Here is a 17,361-nt window from a genome sequence, read left to right as displayed (position 1 = left end):
CATGGGTGCTTTCAGCTATAATGAAGATACTCATTGACTAATAATTTGCTAATCATGTCACTACTGGAACTAGTAACTGGTATGAGTTTAACTTAGGTAAGTATTTTGTGAGTGTGTACTGTGTTAATACGTGAATTTTTTGGTCGGCGCTAGGTGCTTTTACGTGTACTTCACCCTTCAATCCTCATTAAAGCCCTATTAGAGAGGAACTATTAACTCCCACAGACACAGCGGTAGACTGTGATTCAGCAAGCTAAGTCCCGTGGTCAAGGCCACTCAGCCAGCAGTTGTCTGAGTTGGGTTTCTAAGCCGGAGATGTCTGGCCCCACCCCAAGCGCACTGTTGTGCATGCTTAAAAATGTGATCCAGCGTTTGTATTTGTGGCAGTTTTAAAGACGTCAAGGTCAGTAGTAGAGGGAGGAGGGAACCCCTGGAATCCTTTAACGGGGGAGATCCCGTCAGAGGAATGTGGATTTCTTTTTTCTCTTAAAAATGTCTTTCTAGGGGCACCTGGGTGGCTCAGTCGGTTAAGCGGCCGACTTCGGCTCAGGTCATGATCTCACAGCTTGTGAGTTCAAGCCCTGAGTCCGGCTCTGTGCTGACAACAAAGAGCCTGGAACCTGCTTCGGACCCTGTGTCTCCCTCTCTCCCTGCCCCTCCCCTGCTCGTGCTCTGTCTCTGTCTCTCTCTCTCAAAAATAAATAAACATTAAAAAATTTAAAAAATAAATAAAAATGTTTTTCTAGGGGCGCCTGATGGCTTTGTCGGTTAAGCACGACTTGACTTCAGCTCAGGTCATGATCTCACAGTCGTGAGATCGAGTCCCACGTTGGGCTCTGTGCCTGCTTAAGATTCTCTCTCTCCCTCTCTCTGCTCCTCTCCCTCACTCACGCTTTGTCTCAAAAAAAAAAAATTTTTTTTTTTAACCGTGTTATGTCACTATGTCCAGCTGCATCATGGCCTAAGAGCCTCTTGTAAGCCTCCTTCTCAGGGAACTGCTCTTTGAGAACATTTTTCACACGCAGCCTCAGAACACACATACGTGCTCCAGTGTGAAGTCTCTGGAGAGGGGAGGATGATAGGTCTTCTTCTGCAGTTTTTGAGGTTCCACTTGATATAACTGTCATCCCCCCACGCTATCTCAATATAAAAAATTATAATAATCAGGGCACCTGGGTGGCTCCGTCGGATAAGCGTCCAACTTTGGGTCACGTCATGATCTCACGGTTTGTGAGTTTAAACCCCACATAGGGCTCTGTGCTGGCAGTCCTCTGTCTCCCTCTCTGCCCCTCCCTCCCCCCTCTCTCTCTCTCAAAAATAAATAAACATTTAAAAAATTATCATAAAATATTGAAATCTTATCCCTCTCCTATGGCTCATGGAGGCAGTCTGTAACAATTAGGGTAGTAATAGCTAACATTTATTTGAACGCTTATGCTGTGGGGAGGGTCTATGCTTCGTGATATAATATGGGTTACTTATTTCATTTTCCAAATAACTCCACGAGGTAGGCATTGGGATTTGAAAGGATCAATAAAAAACACTCATCTTTTCCCTAAATTCTGAACCAGCGTAGAGGTAGAAACGGATATCCAACAGAAGAAGATCAAAATGCCACCTCCAGTGCTAATGATTACCGATAATTGGGGAACGAGGCTTGGGACTACCAGCCAAGTAGGATTGCAATACTTTCCCCATAAACAATACAGATTTACCTAGTCGCAGTCCCTGCCAGCCCCGGACAACCACAGGCTTACTGGCAAGGGCACCTGCCCCTATCTCATTTATAGTGTGGAAGACCTGAGAAGGATGAGCACAGTCTACTAACAGGCAGATCCCAAGTGGAGGGGCGGGGGGCGGGGGAGACAAGGGTGAGAAAGGCGGAACTGAATATGTGCAACTGTATCTGTTTCTCCCAAGCTCACAAATCAGGTAACTGCTTTCCTCCTATGGAGAAAAGGAAGCGAGGAGGTTGAGACAGGTTAAGGATGTCACATCTGCTGGAGTCCCTGACACATGGAATCAATCGAAAGAAGGCCTTTGTCCCCATTTGTAGGTATTGTACATGGATCTGTCATACAGATATGGCAGCTGGGGCACTGAGACACTAAATAAGAGTTGCGATTAGTGAGTAGCAGAGAAGTCTAAATGGGGTCACTCTGTAAGTGATGGATGGAGCCAGGAACACTGGGGTGGGCTTCAGTGTGGCTCAGGTACAAGACAAAGGGAAATTCAAAAGGGAGGGCAGATGTGAGAGGCACACAAGCAGAAGCCATGAGTTGTACTCGCTGGTTATGAGAGCTAGGGAGTTGTCAAGGGGACTCAGAGTGTTCTAGTATGCCTAGTTGGAAAATACTGAAAGCATTAAATGCGTGCGTACGCGCGCGCGCACACACACACACACTGTGTTTCCAGGGGAGAATAGCCTGTGCTCTTTTGGACATGTGAGTGTGAGGTACCCTGGAGGCTATTGGAAGTTTGAGTCCACAAGTTGAGGAATGTCGGCAGCAGAGAGGCAGATTTGGGCATTGTCCCTTTAAGGGTGAGTGCTGGCTGAAACTAAGTGGGGACTAAAGTAAGAGCAGCAAAGGAGGAGGTTCAGTTTCACAACTGAGTTTTGTATTTGAAATAAGCCAAAAGGTTGGAGTTGGTAACCTTGAGCGACTTGCTCTTGTCTAAAGGCAAGCCTGGCTGCGGTTCAGGAATTGACCTCATCTTTTAACCAGAGCCCCGGTGCATGACACAAGCTTACAGCCCACACTGGTGTGCCGGACGGCTTCCATTTGTCCAAGTTCACTGTTTATCCATTTCCACCCTGGGAGACTGACGTGTGGGCTGCATCAAATGGGTCCCCCTTGAGTCCAGCCACTGAGAGGACTTGGAAGGCATCTGGAGTGCGAGGCTGGTGCATTTGTGTCCTTGGCTCTTTTACTGTCTGATCCTTGTGGACTGGCTGCTTTCCTTTGCTCAGGATTTTCTATGGTGACTTTATAGAAGGTTCCAGTAACTGTCCTTCAGACCTAGAGGTGGTAATATCTTCCACTATTACTACCCCCTGGGGACTCTACTGACCTTTGTTAGAGTTTATGAACACAGCTCACATCTTTCTAAATGTCTTTGTGGAAGCCTCCCCAACTTCCTGGCCTTGGATAAAAAAGGACCTTGGAAATAAAAACAAAACAAAACCAAAAAAACCACCTAGTAGACCAGAAGGAATTTATGGTCTCCAAGGCACCAACCCTACCCTTAATAGACAGAGAGGGGCTTCTAATCGGGGGGTCTCTGACCTGGAAGGAGACAAGAGAGTTAGTACAGGATATGCAAACCCACATGCACACGCAGCATCCTCATCCATAAACAGAGTAATATCTTACACAGTTGTCAGGCTCTTTCAAATGTTTGTAAGTGCCTTAGTGATTTGTAAAATAAAATATATTTGAAAATACCGTGAGATTCATTTTAACTGTTGTCTTTATGTATTTTCTTAATCAGTAAACATATTAAAAATATAACCATTGCTAGAGTGCCTGGGTGGCTCAGTCGGTTGAGCATCTGACTCTTTTTTTTTTAACTGTTCTTTTTAATGTTTATTTATTTTGAGAGAGAGCGAGAGAGAGCGTGTGGGGGGGTAGAGAGAGAGAGGGAGAGAGAGAAAGAATCCAAAGCAAGATCCATGCTGTCAGCACAGAGCTCGAAGGCAGGGCTTGAACCCATGAACCGTGAGATCATGACCTAAGCTGAAATCAAGAGCCGGGCATTTAACTGACTGAGCCACCCAGGCACCCCGAGACACCGACTCTTGATTTTGGCTCAGGTCATGATTCCAGGGTCATGGGGTCGAGTCCCACATCGGCTCTGTGCTGAGCATGGGGCCTGCTTGGGATTCTCTCACTTGCCCCTCTCCCCAACTCGGGCTCGGTCTCTCTCAGATAAAATTAGCACATATGTGTGGGTGTGGCCATGTTTGGCTAAGGAAATATTTTATTTATTTATTTTAGGAAATATTTTTAAACGTTTAGTGCAAACTCACACATGAAGAAGTTGGCAACTACTTCCAAGGCCTTTGCTGTTAAAATTCACCAGACTTTTCCTTGGGCCCCAAACTAGGAGAAAGTAGAATGAACTGGTTCCGTTCTAACTTGTTCTATCAGGATCGAGACAGAGGTGACCACCCACATCTTGAAAGAATTTTTGTAAAATCCTTTCCAAGTTTTTTTATTTCCAGAAAGAAACTCAGGTCCTCGGTCATGAACCAAAAAGTACACCACATTCTCAGCCTTGGCAACACCTTGTCCTTTGCGTGACCTACCGTGGCTCAAGCAGCGAGCAGAGTCTGCGGAGCGCAAAAATAAACATCTCTAAGGGCCTGTGGAATTTGATGGCCTGTGCAGTGTGTGAGGCAGACCGTGGGCTGAGTGCCAGGCCCTGTAGGTGAGCCCTCCAGCAACCCGTGTGCATTTTTAGCCTCTCTCTTGGTCACCAGAAAGGCCAAGCCTTGATTAGAAGCGCGGGATTTTCAGCCTCACACCCACCTCTCTTTTTCAGAGAAGGGAGAGGGGCTGAAAATGGAGCTAATTGACCCTGTCTCTGCGAGGATGTCTCCATAAATTCCCAGTGGTGTGGGGTTCGGGAAGCTTCTGGTTTGGCGAACGCATGTAGGTGCTGGGAGAGCGTCATGGCTGGAGACGGCGTGGAAGTCCCGCGGCCCTTCGCACATACCTTGCCCTATGTGTCTCTTCCATCTGGATGCTCATCTGTGTCCTTTATCATACCCTTTTACAGTAAACTGGTAAATGTGAGCAAGCGTTTCCCTGAGTTCAGTGAGCCGCTCTAGCAAAATAGTTGAACCCAAGGAAGAGGTCATTAGAACTGCCCGTCTATACTGTGTCGGTCAGAAGTTCAGATGACATCCTAGGCTTGTGTCTGGTGTCTGGAGGTAAGGTGAGAGGCAGACTTCTGGGCCCGAACCCTCAACCTGTGGGATCTGACACTCTCTCTGGGTTGACAGTATCAGAATTGAGTCGAATTCTTATTGGTGTGGGGGAAACCTCTACGTGTCTGGTGACCAGAAGTGACAGAAGCGTGTTTTGTGTGGGAGGTTAAGGAGACTCATGGGAGAGAAACACCCAGAGGGAAGAACCAGGTTTTCCCTACTCAGGAAGGAAAAATCTGAGTTTTTATATTATACTAGCAGTGAAGTTGTGTTTCCAGGTTTAGACTGGTCGGGGGTCAGGATCTGGCCATGCTTGGTAAGTGAGATACATTCACTTAAGGCTCTGTTACCCAGATGCTGGGAAGGCTGGTCAACCTGGTTTGACAGTGGGTAAAAAGAACAAAGAATGATGGGTAATTTCTTCCCCCCATTCCTCAAGCTCCCCTTCCCCCTTCCCCATGCGATTTGAGAAAATGTCCAGAACGTGAGAACTGGGGATATTCATTCCCTAAGTATTTATTGAGTGCCAGTGTCCGAGGCACTGAAGTGTCAAGGGTCCCCGCTCCCAGGGAGTTCACACTCTGTGCAGACTTCACTGTGGCTTTCAAACGGCCATTCTCCACGACCCTGTATGACCTGAGGGGTTAAGTTCTAGCCCACCAAAATAACGGACTGGTTGCCCCTCCCATCCCAACCACATGGCAGCAACAGCGATTACAGAGCGAGGAAAATGTTGTGGTATAGACAGGCGGCACTGTGCTCCAATAAAAGGCTCTCTGTCAGTTAACAGAAAGACCCTATGAAATTCATCACAAGCCCCGAGGTTCTCCTCTGCAGCCAAGAAGCCTCTGATATAACATATCCTCACCTAATAACTCCATATGCCGTAAGAGTGCAAAATTAGACTCCGCAAGGCCACGGAGTTAGACTCCAGGATTTATTCACTGAACCACACAAATGTTGAATGCCAGCTTCATACCAGACACTGTCCCAGGCCCAGGGATCTCTGACTGCATATTGTGTGTGTGTGTGTGTGTGTGTGTGTGTGTGTGTGTATACATACATGTATACCCACACATATTTTTATCAAAGAGGGCTATAGCTCAGGCCTGTCACTTCTTTTACATGCCCTTCCAAATAGGAGAGAAAAGAACTCCGTCACTGCAGAAGAAAACGGTGGGAGCAAGCTCCTGGTTATGAGTTGCACCATCAACAAACTATTAGACGCAGAAGTAAGCATTTTTCTGACGTTGCCTAGACTCAGCAGCTTCTGTGGGTTAGGAACTGGTGGCGAGGGAAAGAATGTTGCGTTCTGCTCTCTGCGCCTTATGGGAATCACAAGTCGTACCTTTTTCTCCCTTGTGTAGACCAAATACCATATAAATTGCTCTGCTGTTTATTCTAGGTCTTCGGTCACGTATTCCTGTCCCCGAAGTCTCACACAAGGTAGGAACTTGAGCAGCTGCCTTGCCAGAAGTCAGAATTTCTCAGTTTAGTGCCCAAAGGTGCCCAAGAGACAGCCCCAGCTTTCTGGTCGAAGTCAGTAGTTGTACTCCCCTGTTACCAGGATCTGTTGGAGGACTTAGCAGAGAGAAGCAGAGAGGAGAGGGGGCAAAAGCGAATCACTAGTTTTTCTTTACTAAGAACAATATTTTTCATAGCACACATGTGATATCATTGAGCAACAAAAATAAATAAATCCATATGCGTTAGGAGTCATCCCTAAGACCCAGAGACTCCGATGGAAAAAATAGGTGGGTCCCTGAGCCACAGACTGTGCAAACCCAAGCAGAGAGGACTTTCTTTAACTTCCCTCCCCATTCAGTCCTTGTCAGAGCTTGTGTTTGGCCCAGGCTACAAGTCTGCAGGGTTACCAGCTGGAACGCTTTGCTCCGCTGCTATAAAGGCTATAAATGCTGTGCAGAAAAGTGTTGGAATCCTCTCATGGCATACTTGGAAGATTGCCGTTCGGTGTACCTGGCGTCCTCTGTGATTCCTCGCCACTGAAAGGATCAGTCAACTTGGATAGATTTCGGCATCTTCCGTGGAATGAACGTGGTAGCTCTCTCTCTCTTTTAGGCATTTATAAACCTGTCTCAGCACTGTTTTGGAGTTTTTAGTGTAAAAATAATGCAAATATTATGTCAAGTTTGTTCCTGGACATTTCATGGTTTTTGATGCTACTATAAAGTAGTATTTTTAAATTTTAATTTGTAATCGCTCACCCTAATATATAGAAATACTATAATTGACGATACAAGACAAAATAATAAATTCCTGTTCGTCAAAAGTAATAGCTTCTGTTCTTCAAAATACACCACTAAGGAACGAATGGGCAAGCCACAGAATGGGAGAAAATATTTGTAATACATATGTCTACAAAGGGCTTGTATCTACAACATACAAAGAATTTTTATATCTCAATAAAAAGACACCCCCCCCAAATGTGCACGATATTTGAATAGACAAAAGAAGATGTATGAGTAGTTAATAAGTACATGAAAAAACTGGTTAGTATCCTTAATCATCAGGGAAGCACAAATTAAAACTAAAAGGTGTGGGGCATCTGGGTGGCTAGTGGGTGACGCGTCCAACTCTTGGTTTCAGCTAAGTTCGTGATCTCATGGTTCGTCTGTTCGAGCCCTGCATCAGGCTCCGCACCAGCAGTGCTTGGGATTCTCTCCCTCTCCCTCTTTCTCTGCCCCTCCCCTGTGATCTCTCTCAAAAATAAATAAATAAAAAGAAACTACAATGTGAATCCATTATACACTGGAGCATCTGGACTTCTGATATATTACTAATAATATTGTACAGCCATTTTTGAAAAAAAGTTTGGCAGTTTCTTCTAAAGTTAAGTATATACTTACAACATGACTCGGCAATTTCATTCCTATGTATTTACTCAAGAGAACGAAAATAGATGTCCACAAAAAGACTTGTATAGGCGATGTCACAGAAGCTTTGTTCATAATCGTCTAAAACTGGAAACATGTCCATCAACAGATGACTACATAAATAAATCGCAGTATATCCATTATGTAGGTTACTATTCAATAATAAAAAGGAATCTACAGATGCACACAGCAACCTGGATGAATCTCAAAACATTATCATGAGTGAAAGAAGCTGGAAACAAAACAGTCCCTGTTGTGTGGTTCCATTTTTATGGAATTCTTGACTGACAAAACTAGTCTATGTCGGACAGAAAGCAAGTCAGTGGGGGCGTGGTGCTGAGGTTGGTTGAGACTGACTTCAGAGGAGCACGAGGGAATATTTGGGGTGATGGAAATGTTCTATATCTTGGTTGTGGTGGTTGTGGTTATGTGAGTGTATACATCAAAAAGTCATCAAAACAAAGACTTAAAAATGGGTGTGTTTTATTGTGTATGAATTGCACCTCAATTTCAACACGTTTCTAGCAGCCTTTGCAAGTTGAAAGTACTCTCTTGCATCTTCGCTCAGTCTTCTGGGATCAATATTTAGCCAAATCCAAGGTTAATCTCTAAGTGTTGTTTCTCCTTTCTGTGGTGTTTATCCCTCCCTCTCCTCTATGCCTGTCTGGCTTCAGGGAGAACTCATGCGTAATGGTGGAGGAGGTGGTTGGCATGCAGGTCCCTGAGTTCGTACTAGCCTAGGCACAGCTTTCCTTGGTGTTGGTGCCTGGGCGTCCTGCCCGCGACTCTCATCTGGCTGGTCTCTGGGTGTTGGCTTCTGTCCTCACTGTGTACCATGCTGATGCATGTGCTACTGGTGAAACTTACAGTCCGTACTGCCTTTATGGCCAGGACCTGGGGAGATTCCCCGTCTTTCTTGTTGCAGATCCTCGTGTGAAGATCAGCCATGATTTCCGTTTGGCTCAGCCTGTTTCCCCTTTGCCACAGCCCTGCCTCTCATCGCTTAGATGTATTTCATGTCTCCACTGAGAATACGGAAGAGCATCTGGGCCACTTCTGTGTCACATGGGAGGTGAGGGACGGTCAGTAGGCACTGTCTTTGGCTTTCTCTCTGCCCTGACACATCACAGGCCAAGGGCACCCAATGAAGTTGGGTCTTTCCACAGTTACCCACAGGATACATAGCACAAGCCTCCTTATTGCAACCCCCTGCCCCAAATACCCAGTTTAATTCCTCGCTATACCACTTACCTACCCCTGCTCAGGACTCGAGAGAATGGGAAAGGCAGCTCATCACTCTTCCTTTAAAAAAAAAAAAAGGGGGTGCCTGGGTGGCTCAGCCGGTTGAGCGTCTGACTTCGGCTCAGGTCATGATCTCACGGTCTGTGAGTTCGAGCCCCTCGTCGGGCTCTGTGCTGACAGCTCAGAGCCTGGAGCCTGCTTCAGATTCTGTGTCTCCCTCTCTCTGACCCTCCCCCGTTCATGCTCTGTCTCTCTCTGTCTCAAAAATAAATAAACATTAAAAAACAAAAAACCTTTCCCCTTCATCTCTGGGCAGGCTTCTACTTTCCCTTTGTGTGGTGGAGACTTCCCCTACAGCACAATCCTATGGTTCCTTATTTATGGATGAAGTTATTATGGACAGGACCCATCTTCTCGTTTCCTACAACAGTAAACTTCTGGGCTTAGCCTTAATGATAGAACGGGGCCAATGAGAGGAAACCAGCTTGCCAACCTAATATCAAGAGATATTTCCAAAAATTATCTGCAGTAGAGGAATATTTTAGAAATGCCAGAAAAAAAAAAAAAAGACTGGCAAATTTCATGATTCTTAAGTAAAAACAAAGAGTAGAATCAATCCGAGTTTACTGAGAGTGTCTGGACTACCAGGTCACTCACCTCTGGGGGAAGAGGTCCTTAATAATCAGTCACCTGTTGGGGCGCCTGGGTGGCGCAGTCGGTTAAGCGTCCGACTTCAGCCAGGTCACGATCTCACGGTCCGTGAGTTCAAGCCCCGCGTCGGGCTCTGGGCTGATGGCTCGGAGCCTGGGGCCTGTTTCCGATTCTGTGTCTCCCTCTCTCTCTGCCCCTCCCCCGTTCATGCTCTGTCTCTCTCTCTGTCCCAAAAATAAAAAAATAAAACGTTGAAAAAAAATTAAAAAAAAAAAAATAATCAGTCACCTGGTTTGAAACATCAGTAATTCAACTCCCTGGTTTTATAGATCAGGAAATGGTAGCAGAGAGGAGGTGATTTGCACAGGGTCATTACTAAGTAGTATCAGTTGGACCCAATGGTCTTGATTCCTGCTCTTGATATCTTTCTCCCACACACCCTTATCTGTTTTGTGGCTGCAAAGCGATTAATAAAGAAGCGTACTTGATGAAGGTTAAGGCACTGGACATAGAAGGGAATGGAGGAAGGAAAGAATAATAGACCATGTTGGGAGCCTAACAAAATGAGTGGTTCCAGGACCACTGTGGACTTTTCTCTAGCAGTGTCCTGACTGTAAGAAATATGTGGGTCTTCTGACAGGAGATCACTTCAGAAAACTTTACTGAAGGCAACATGAAAGATTTGCCCCCAAAATGTAGTGCTATATTGGAAAGTTATGGACCATTGGCAAGAATTCTTTGCAAATGTCTAGATTTTTGAAAGCAAGGAGGATGAAGTGAAATTGAGCATATAGCCTAATTTGTACTGTGAAGGAGTAATCTTAGTGGGACATCATAATATGGAGCCTCTTTTGTTCCAAAAAGATTTTTCTGAAACCAGAATGAGATGCAGAATGCAATTATATTTCAGTGGTTGGACGTCAAAATGAAATAAATTGGAGGCTGATTAGTAAAATGACGAACTACGTGATGGTAACATGCTTCCTTTGCATACTGTTTTAGGTATACTGTTAACTCAGTAAAGGACTTTTTCATTATATTTGTGCCGTATCGGGCCAGTTAATTATTTATAAGAATGTGCAGACTAATACTGTAGGGGACCTGCAGGTTGCTCCAAAGTCTCTATGAAACTAGGTTAGCCTGGTCTAACTTGTGCTCTTCTGAAGGCGTATAAATCTAGTAAGTGACATGTTTTGAAAGAAACACGAGTTATTTTTTGGGCAGTATACCCTTGTGTTATTAACCTGTGGCCTCCCTCCCCTTTCTTTCGTCATGAGCACTCACATGAATGGGTGTTCAGCCTTCACCATTATTTGCACGGCTTGTTGAAAGAAATGCCCAATAGCCGCTCTGAAATCTGGAGGGTGGATGGGCAGGTGCACCGTCCAAAATCCGCCAGACCACGCGTCTCCACCTGCATCTCCGCATAGCGCTGCCAGGTGAGTCCCTTCTCTTCTCTGGGCGCTTCAGCATCATCACGGTGAAGGGGAGAAGACAGTGCCCAGCTCTGAGGCTTGGGAGGCTCACGTGTGCCTGCTCAAGAGGACTGATTAATCATAGGACTGCGCACTGATGCTTTCAGAGCTGTTTCTCCCCACCCTGGAACCCCGTGAGAATGTTCCTGGGTCTGTGGTGTTACCCAGGTTGACTTTAACTTAACAACAGACCTCTGTTCGCTGTGCTGTCAGCTCGGCGCTGCTTGGGAGGGTTACTCCCCTCTTTAATTTGGATTCATGCAATTGTATCTTTTGAGAGATCCTCTCAAGTTGGTCCTTAACTCCTAGATTGTGGGAATGCCAGGGAGAAGCTGCTCGGCTGAAACAAACGGAGACCGCAGAGGCGAAGTAAAAGTTAATGATGCTTAATATTTTTGTAATGAAACAGAACATTTTCTTTTGCCAGGCCTTGTTACCTACATCATATCTTCTACTGAACAATCACCTAAGTTTCATTGTGTTGCATCAATAAATGATACAGTTCTTTCTAGTCCTCGAGAAACTATGCAAAGAAAATTTTCGTGCGCATGTCCACGGTGCAGGAGTGGATCTGAATTACCTAAGAAAACTATATATAAAATGGTATCAAATACAGTTTTGAAAATGAATCATAACAGTCATACTGGCTGTATACTTTTCTGCATAGTGTTTCCAACTGCATTCCTTCTGGCACAGTCTTCCTACTCTTTGTGACAGTTACGAATATACAACTTTTACGTGAGTTTCATATCGCTTCCTTCCCAATGCACACACAATATTAGTGGCTGCTTTTTGCCTTACCATTGCATCATAAATGTTTTCCCATATTACAATATTATCTTCTTGTTTATGGTTTTAAAGGGGTGGATACTGTTCCATTTGTTGCTTGTGTCATAGCTCTTGAACACTTCCCAGTTGTTGAGCACTTAAGTTGTTTCTGTTTTATATATTATTCATAATGCAACTATTATTTTTCACCCATAGTGTCCATCTTCTCTTAAATTGTTTTCTTAGGATAACTTCCCAGCAATGAGATGACTGTTCAAAGAATTTGAACAACTTTTTAATTCCTGATCTATCGCGCTGTATTATACTGCCTCCTTGGGCATTCTATTTTTTAATTTTTTAATGTTTATTTATTTTTGAGAGAGAGAGAGAGAGAGAAAGAGAGCAGGAGAGGGGCAGAGAGAGAGGGAGACACAGAATCCAAAACAGGCTCCAGGCTCTGAGCTGTCAGCACAGAGCCCAACGTGGGGCTCGAACTCTAGAACAGTGAGATCATGACCTGAGGTGAAGTTGGATGCTCAACCTACTGAGTCACCCAGGCATCCCTGTTTGAGCATTTTTGAACAGCACTGGGCAGCACTGACTGGGGATGGTCCTTACGTTTATGGGTTCGTGGATGTATAGTCTTAAATTGGAACACAGCTTACCCTTGGGGTTATTTTAATGGGAAAACCTATGAAGAGGCTAGGACCGAACCAAGGCAGAGGTTTCTGAGTTTGGCTTTTTGACTCATACAATTGATTCTGTCATTTCATGACACTTGCCACCTCATTATGTCTAAGCAGTGAGTTATTTTGTTGTGTGTGTGCAGGTGTGGGCAGAACTTCAAATGCTAGTCCCATTAAAATTGTGAGAGAGAGGGGCGCCTGGGTGGCGCAGTCGGTTAAGCGTCCGACTTCAGCCAGGTCACGATCTCGCGGTCCGTGAGTTCGAGCCCCGCGTCAGGCTCTGGGCTGATGGCTCAGAGCCTGGAGCCTGTTTCCAATTCTGTGTCTCCCTCTCTCTCTGCCCCTCCCCTGTTCATGCTCTGTCTCTCTCTGTCCCAAAAATAAAATAAACGTTGAAAAAAAAAAAAAATTAAAAAAAAATTGTGAGAGAGAGATGTGCTGGACGAAAAGTATCCCATAAATGTGACCCACATGTGGCTGTTCAAGAAACTTGGAGTTATGGCAATGTGGTACAGGCAGACGTTCAAAATCTGTTGCAGGAGCCTGTCAGGTGTCGTATACGAGTGAAACGGCAGGGCTGGGCGATACAGGAGGTCAGGGACAGGGTGACGTGGGGAATACGGGCCTTATCCAGGAATGTGCTGGTACTTGACTCCCTCTGATAGCTTCAACAAAGGAATGCCAGCTCGGTATCTTTAGCACTTCCAATTTTTCAAGAGGGTTTGGAAATCTAAAGTTTTAGGTGTCTTGGTCCATTTGGGCGACTGTAACAAAACTACCACAGACTGGGTGGTTGACAGACCTTTATTTCTCACAGTTCTGGAGGTGGGAGGTTCAAGATCAAGGTGCTGGCAGGATTGGTGTTGGGTGAGAGCCTGTCTCCTGGTTCCTAGACAGACTTCTTTAAGCTGTGTCCTCATATGGCAGAAGGGGTAAAGGAGCTCTCAGGGCCCCTTTTATAAGGGAACTGATCCCATTCACCGTGAACTCACAGGCCACCAGTTTGTTCGGGTGGCTTTAAAGAGGCACACCTGTAAGGTTCTACCATGAGCCGTTTCCTTCAAAAATTGTGGTTTTAAAGTAAAAGATATCTTAATAGTTTGATTTGCCCATCATTTACCAAGTGGTACATAGCCCGTGTTCCAAACAATGCGGGCTTCGCCATATTTGAAATGGTGTTGCATTGAATTAATATTATTTCAGATTTCTTCTGGTGACCATGATACAATCGTACCGACCACTGAGTGATTTGCTCAGTCCAGTGGAAAATGGATCTGTCCTGTCAAAACTCTTATTTTCGTCTCTTAAATAATTCATCCCTAATGGTAATTTAAGAAGTCTGTTTAATATACTAAAAAATACCCTGAGAAACACCTTACATCACCGTTCCTGTGAGGCCAGAATCCAGGACAGCTTAACGGGGTCCTCAGCTCAGGGTGTCACAGGCCGCAGTCAAAATGTCAGCCAGTCTGTGTTCTCAACTAGAGGCTCAGTTGAGGAATAGAGGAATAGAGGAAAAGAAGTCGGCTTCCAAGATCACTTAGGATGTTGGCAGAATCTGCTTCCTTTCTGTTGTAGTACTGAGAACTTCAGTTTTCTGCTGTCTCCTGGAGGCCGTCCTCAGCTCCCAGCAGGCTGGCCACAGTCCCTTCCACGTGGCCCTCTCCATAGGCAGTGTGCAGTGTAGCAGCTGGCTCTTCAAGGCAAGCAGGAGAATGAGAGCTTTCATTTCTAGCATGACTGAGCCTTACACAGGATGCCATCATCGTGGGATTCCTGTCCAGTCACCTGTGCCCTACTCTGGTTAGGAGCAAGTCACGGGTCCCACCCACACTCAAGGGGAGGGATGATACAAAGTCACGAACACAGGAGGAGGGACCATAGGGGTACGGTAGAGTCTGCCCGCCATAGGATTTCCAGTGCCCTAAATACTGCCTGGCGGATGGTACACAGTGAGTGCTGGTAGTTGATTGAATTAATGTTGCAGCCATTACTTTTTGAACCACGTATTGCTATCTTTTTCCCAAGTCTGTGGTTTATCATCTGGTTTTATTTATTACACGTTTTGATATGTAGGAAAGGTTAAATTTTAATTTAGACAAATCAACCAAATTTTCCCTTGGTTTGTTACGTTACTTTACATCTCAAGGGGCCCTTCTCCTATCTAGAGATCAGATAAATATTTGCCTCTATTTTCACCTAGATTTTTAATGATTTCTTTATCCTTTTTTTTTTTTTTTTTTTTTTTTTTTACATTTAACTCTGACCTATCTAGGGGCGCCTGGGTGGCTTGGTCGGTTAAGCGTCTGACTTCGGCTCAGGTCATGATCTCACGGTCCATGAGTTCGAGCCCCGCGTCGGGCTCTGCACTGACAACTCAGAGCCTGGAGCCTGTTTCAGATTCTGTGTCTCCCTCTCTCTCTGCTCCTCCCCTGTTCATGCTCTGTCTCTCTCTGTCTCAAAAATAAATAAACGTTAAAAAAAAATTTTTTTAAACTCTGACCTATCTAGTAGGTTTAGAACTAGAGGGAGAGGTGTAATATGATACAGTGAGTAATCCTTTTTTTCTCCACTAATCTTTGCTACCTTATTTAGCTATATTGAGTTATTATATACTTGCTGCTGGACTCTCTATTCTGTTTCATTTATTTGCCATTCTCTTCTTGCTTTAATTACACACTTACAAAATACAGCATTGACAAAAAATTTTTCATTAAAAAATAAAAATTACAGCATCACCAGTCAGAAATGCCAAAGAAGTTACTATCAGACTCATTCAGTGTAATAATTAGGTACGTGGTCTAAGCTGTTGTAACAGAGAGACTGAAAATACAGAGGCTCAAATAAAGTTGAAGCGTTTTGGTATTTTGTGTAGCTGTGCAAAGCTATGTGTAGTCCAGAGCTAGAGAGGCAACCCTTCTCCACCATCATCTAGGGACCCAGGCTCCTTCCACCCCATAGCTGTCCAGCCCCCAGGGCGCTGTCCTGGTGTGTGTGGGCATAGCTGTCTTCACCCTTACATCCATGCTCCAGTCTATGGAAAGGGAGTGGTGAAAGTCCTGGGAAAGTGCCTTGGCCTTTGAGCTCATGAGCCAGAAATGGCATATTATTTTTCCTTGCATCCCTTTCATTTAGACTAAACCATGTTATAAAGAAGATGTGGTGTGTATGTATGTGTGTGTGTGTGTATATATATATGTGTGTGTGTGTGTGTGTATGTGTATATATATGTGTATACACACACACACAATGGAATATTACTCTGTGATAAAAAAGAGTGAAATCTGCCATTTGCAATAATGTGGATGGAAATAGAGTGTATTAAGCTAAGCTGAATAAATCACAGAAAGACAAATATATGATTTCACTCATGTGAAGTTAAAGAAACAAAACAGATGAACATAGGGGAAGGAAAGGAAAAATAAGATTAAAAACAGAAAGGGAGGCAAATTATAAGAGACTCTTAAATACAGAGAACAGGGGCGCCTGGGTGGTTCAGTCGGTTAAGCGTCCGACTTTGGCTCAGGTCATGATCTCACTATTTGTGAGTTCGAGCCCCGCGTCGGGCTCTGTGCTGACAGCTCAGAGCCTGGTGCCTGCTTCGGGTTCTGTGTCTCCCTCTCTCTGCCCCTCCCCCACTCACAATCTGTTTGTCTGTCTCTCAAAAATAAATAAAACATTAAAAAATTAAAAAAAATACAGAGAACAAACTGAAGGTGGCTGGAGGGGTATTGGGCAGGGATTGGGCTAAATGGGTGATGGGCATTAAGGAGGGCACTTCTTGGGATGAGCACTGAGCGTTACGTGTAAGTGATGAATCACTAACTTCTACTCCTGAAATCATTAGTACACTGTATGTTAACTAACTTGTATTTAAATAAAATTTAAAAATTAAAAAAAAAAATAGGCTAAACCATGTTGCCACATCCACCTTCAAGAGAGGTTAGGAAATACGGTATCAAACTGGGCGGACATGGATTTGGCTAAAATTTAGGAGGATCTCTTATTAAACAGAAGGAGAAGGGGTATCAAGGACAGCTAATGGCCTTTGCCCCAGTCCAGGATCCATAGCTACAAATAACCGTATTTAACAGGAAAAGAATGATCATTTCTGTCAAGTGAAAAATCAGCCTTTGGATATGACCATAAAATATAAATATGTCCTGGTTTTTGGTTTCAGATGGCCAGTAACCCGTGTGCCAGGTAGCAGTCTGTGCCAGTCTTGAATGCCAACAGGAAGTCACTGGACAGCAGACCTCTTCCAGGATCACAACTGGGCTATTGAAGTAACTCGAAAAAGAGGAAAAAAAGAGCTGAGGCCATGGCAAGAAGAAACCGAGTTCGGTCTACCTCTCCTCCAGATGGAGGCTGGGGCTGGATGATTGTGGCTGGCTGTTTCCTTGTTACCATCTGTACTCGGGCAGTCACCAGGTAGGTGGGATTTTCTTCTAGATTTATTAAGATGATCTGGCTTGTCTTTTCTTCTAAGTCTGCTTCGTTCTATTTCTGAACCTCTCATTGTGAAAATATCTGTGTATATGTACAGGGTGTGTGTGTGTGTGTGTGTGTGTGTGCGCGCGCATTTCCTTTGCTTGGATATCTTTTTCTTTGCGAGGAATGTGATTTTCTAATACCTGAAAGTCCTGGATAGTGGTGTCTTCTATAATATCTGGCACATACACCTGAAATGTGAGGACATTTTTAGACTAAAT

The 17,361-nt window shown here is 44.6% G+C and overlaps 1 protein-coding gene across 3 annotated transcripts in view; it reads left to right on the top strand.

Moving 5' to 3' along the window:
* Positions 1-17,361, top strand: part of SLC16A12 (solute carrier family 16 member 12) — an 80,798-nt gene that overhangs the window by 40,484 nt on the left and 22,953 nt on the right. The window contains exons 1-2 of one of the 3 annotated variants that reach the window (XM_086680339.1): positions 10,060-11,159; positions 16,830-17,080. In XM_086680339.1, the coding sequence (XP_086536465.1) occupies positions 16,971-17,080 (110 nt within the window). In that variant the 5' untranslated portion in view covers positions 10,060-11,159; positions 16,830-16,970. Of the gene's footprint in view, positions 1-10,059; positions 11,160-11,185; positions 11,934-16,829; positions 17,081-17,361 lie in introns of those variants that run through there. The other 2 variants (XM_086680341.1, XM_086680340.1) reach the window with 2 other exon arrangements.

Source organism: Puma concolor, chromosome D2, assembly GCF_028749965.1.
Source record: "Puma concolor isolate L17-30 chromosome D2, mPumCon1.1.hap2, whole genome shotgun sequence".
NCBI lineage: Eukaryota > Metazoa > Chordata > Mammalia > Carnivora > Felidae > Puma > Puma concolor.
The sequence above is the reverse complement of the archived record's forward strand: the minus strand, read 5'-3'. Positions and strand labels throughout refer to the sequence as shown.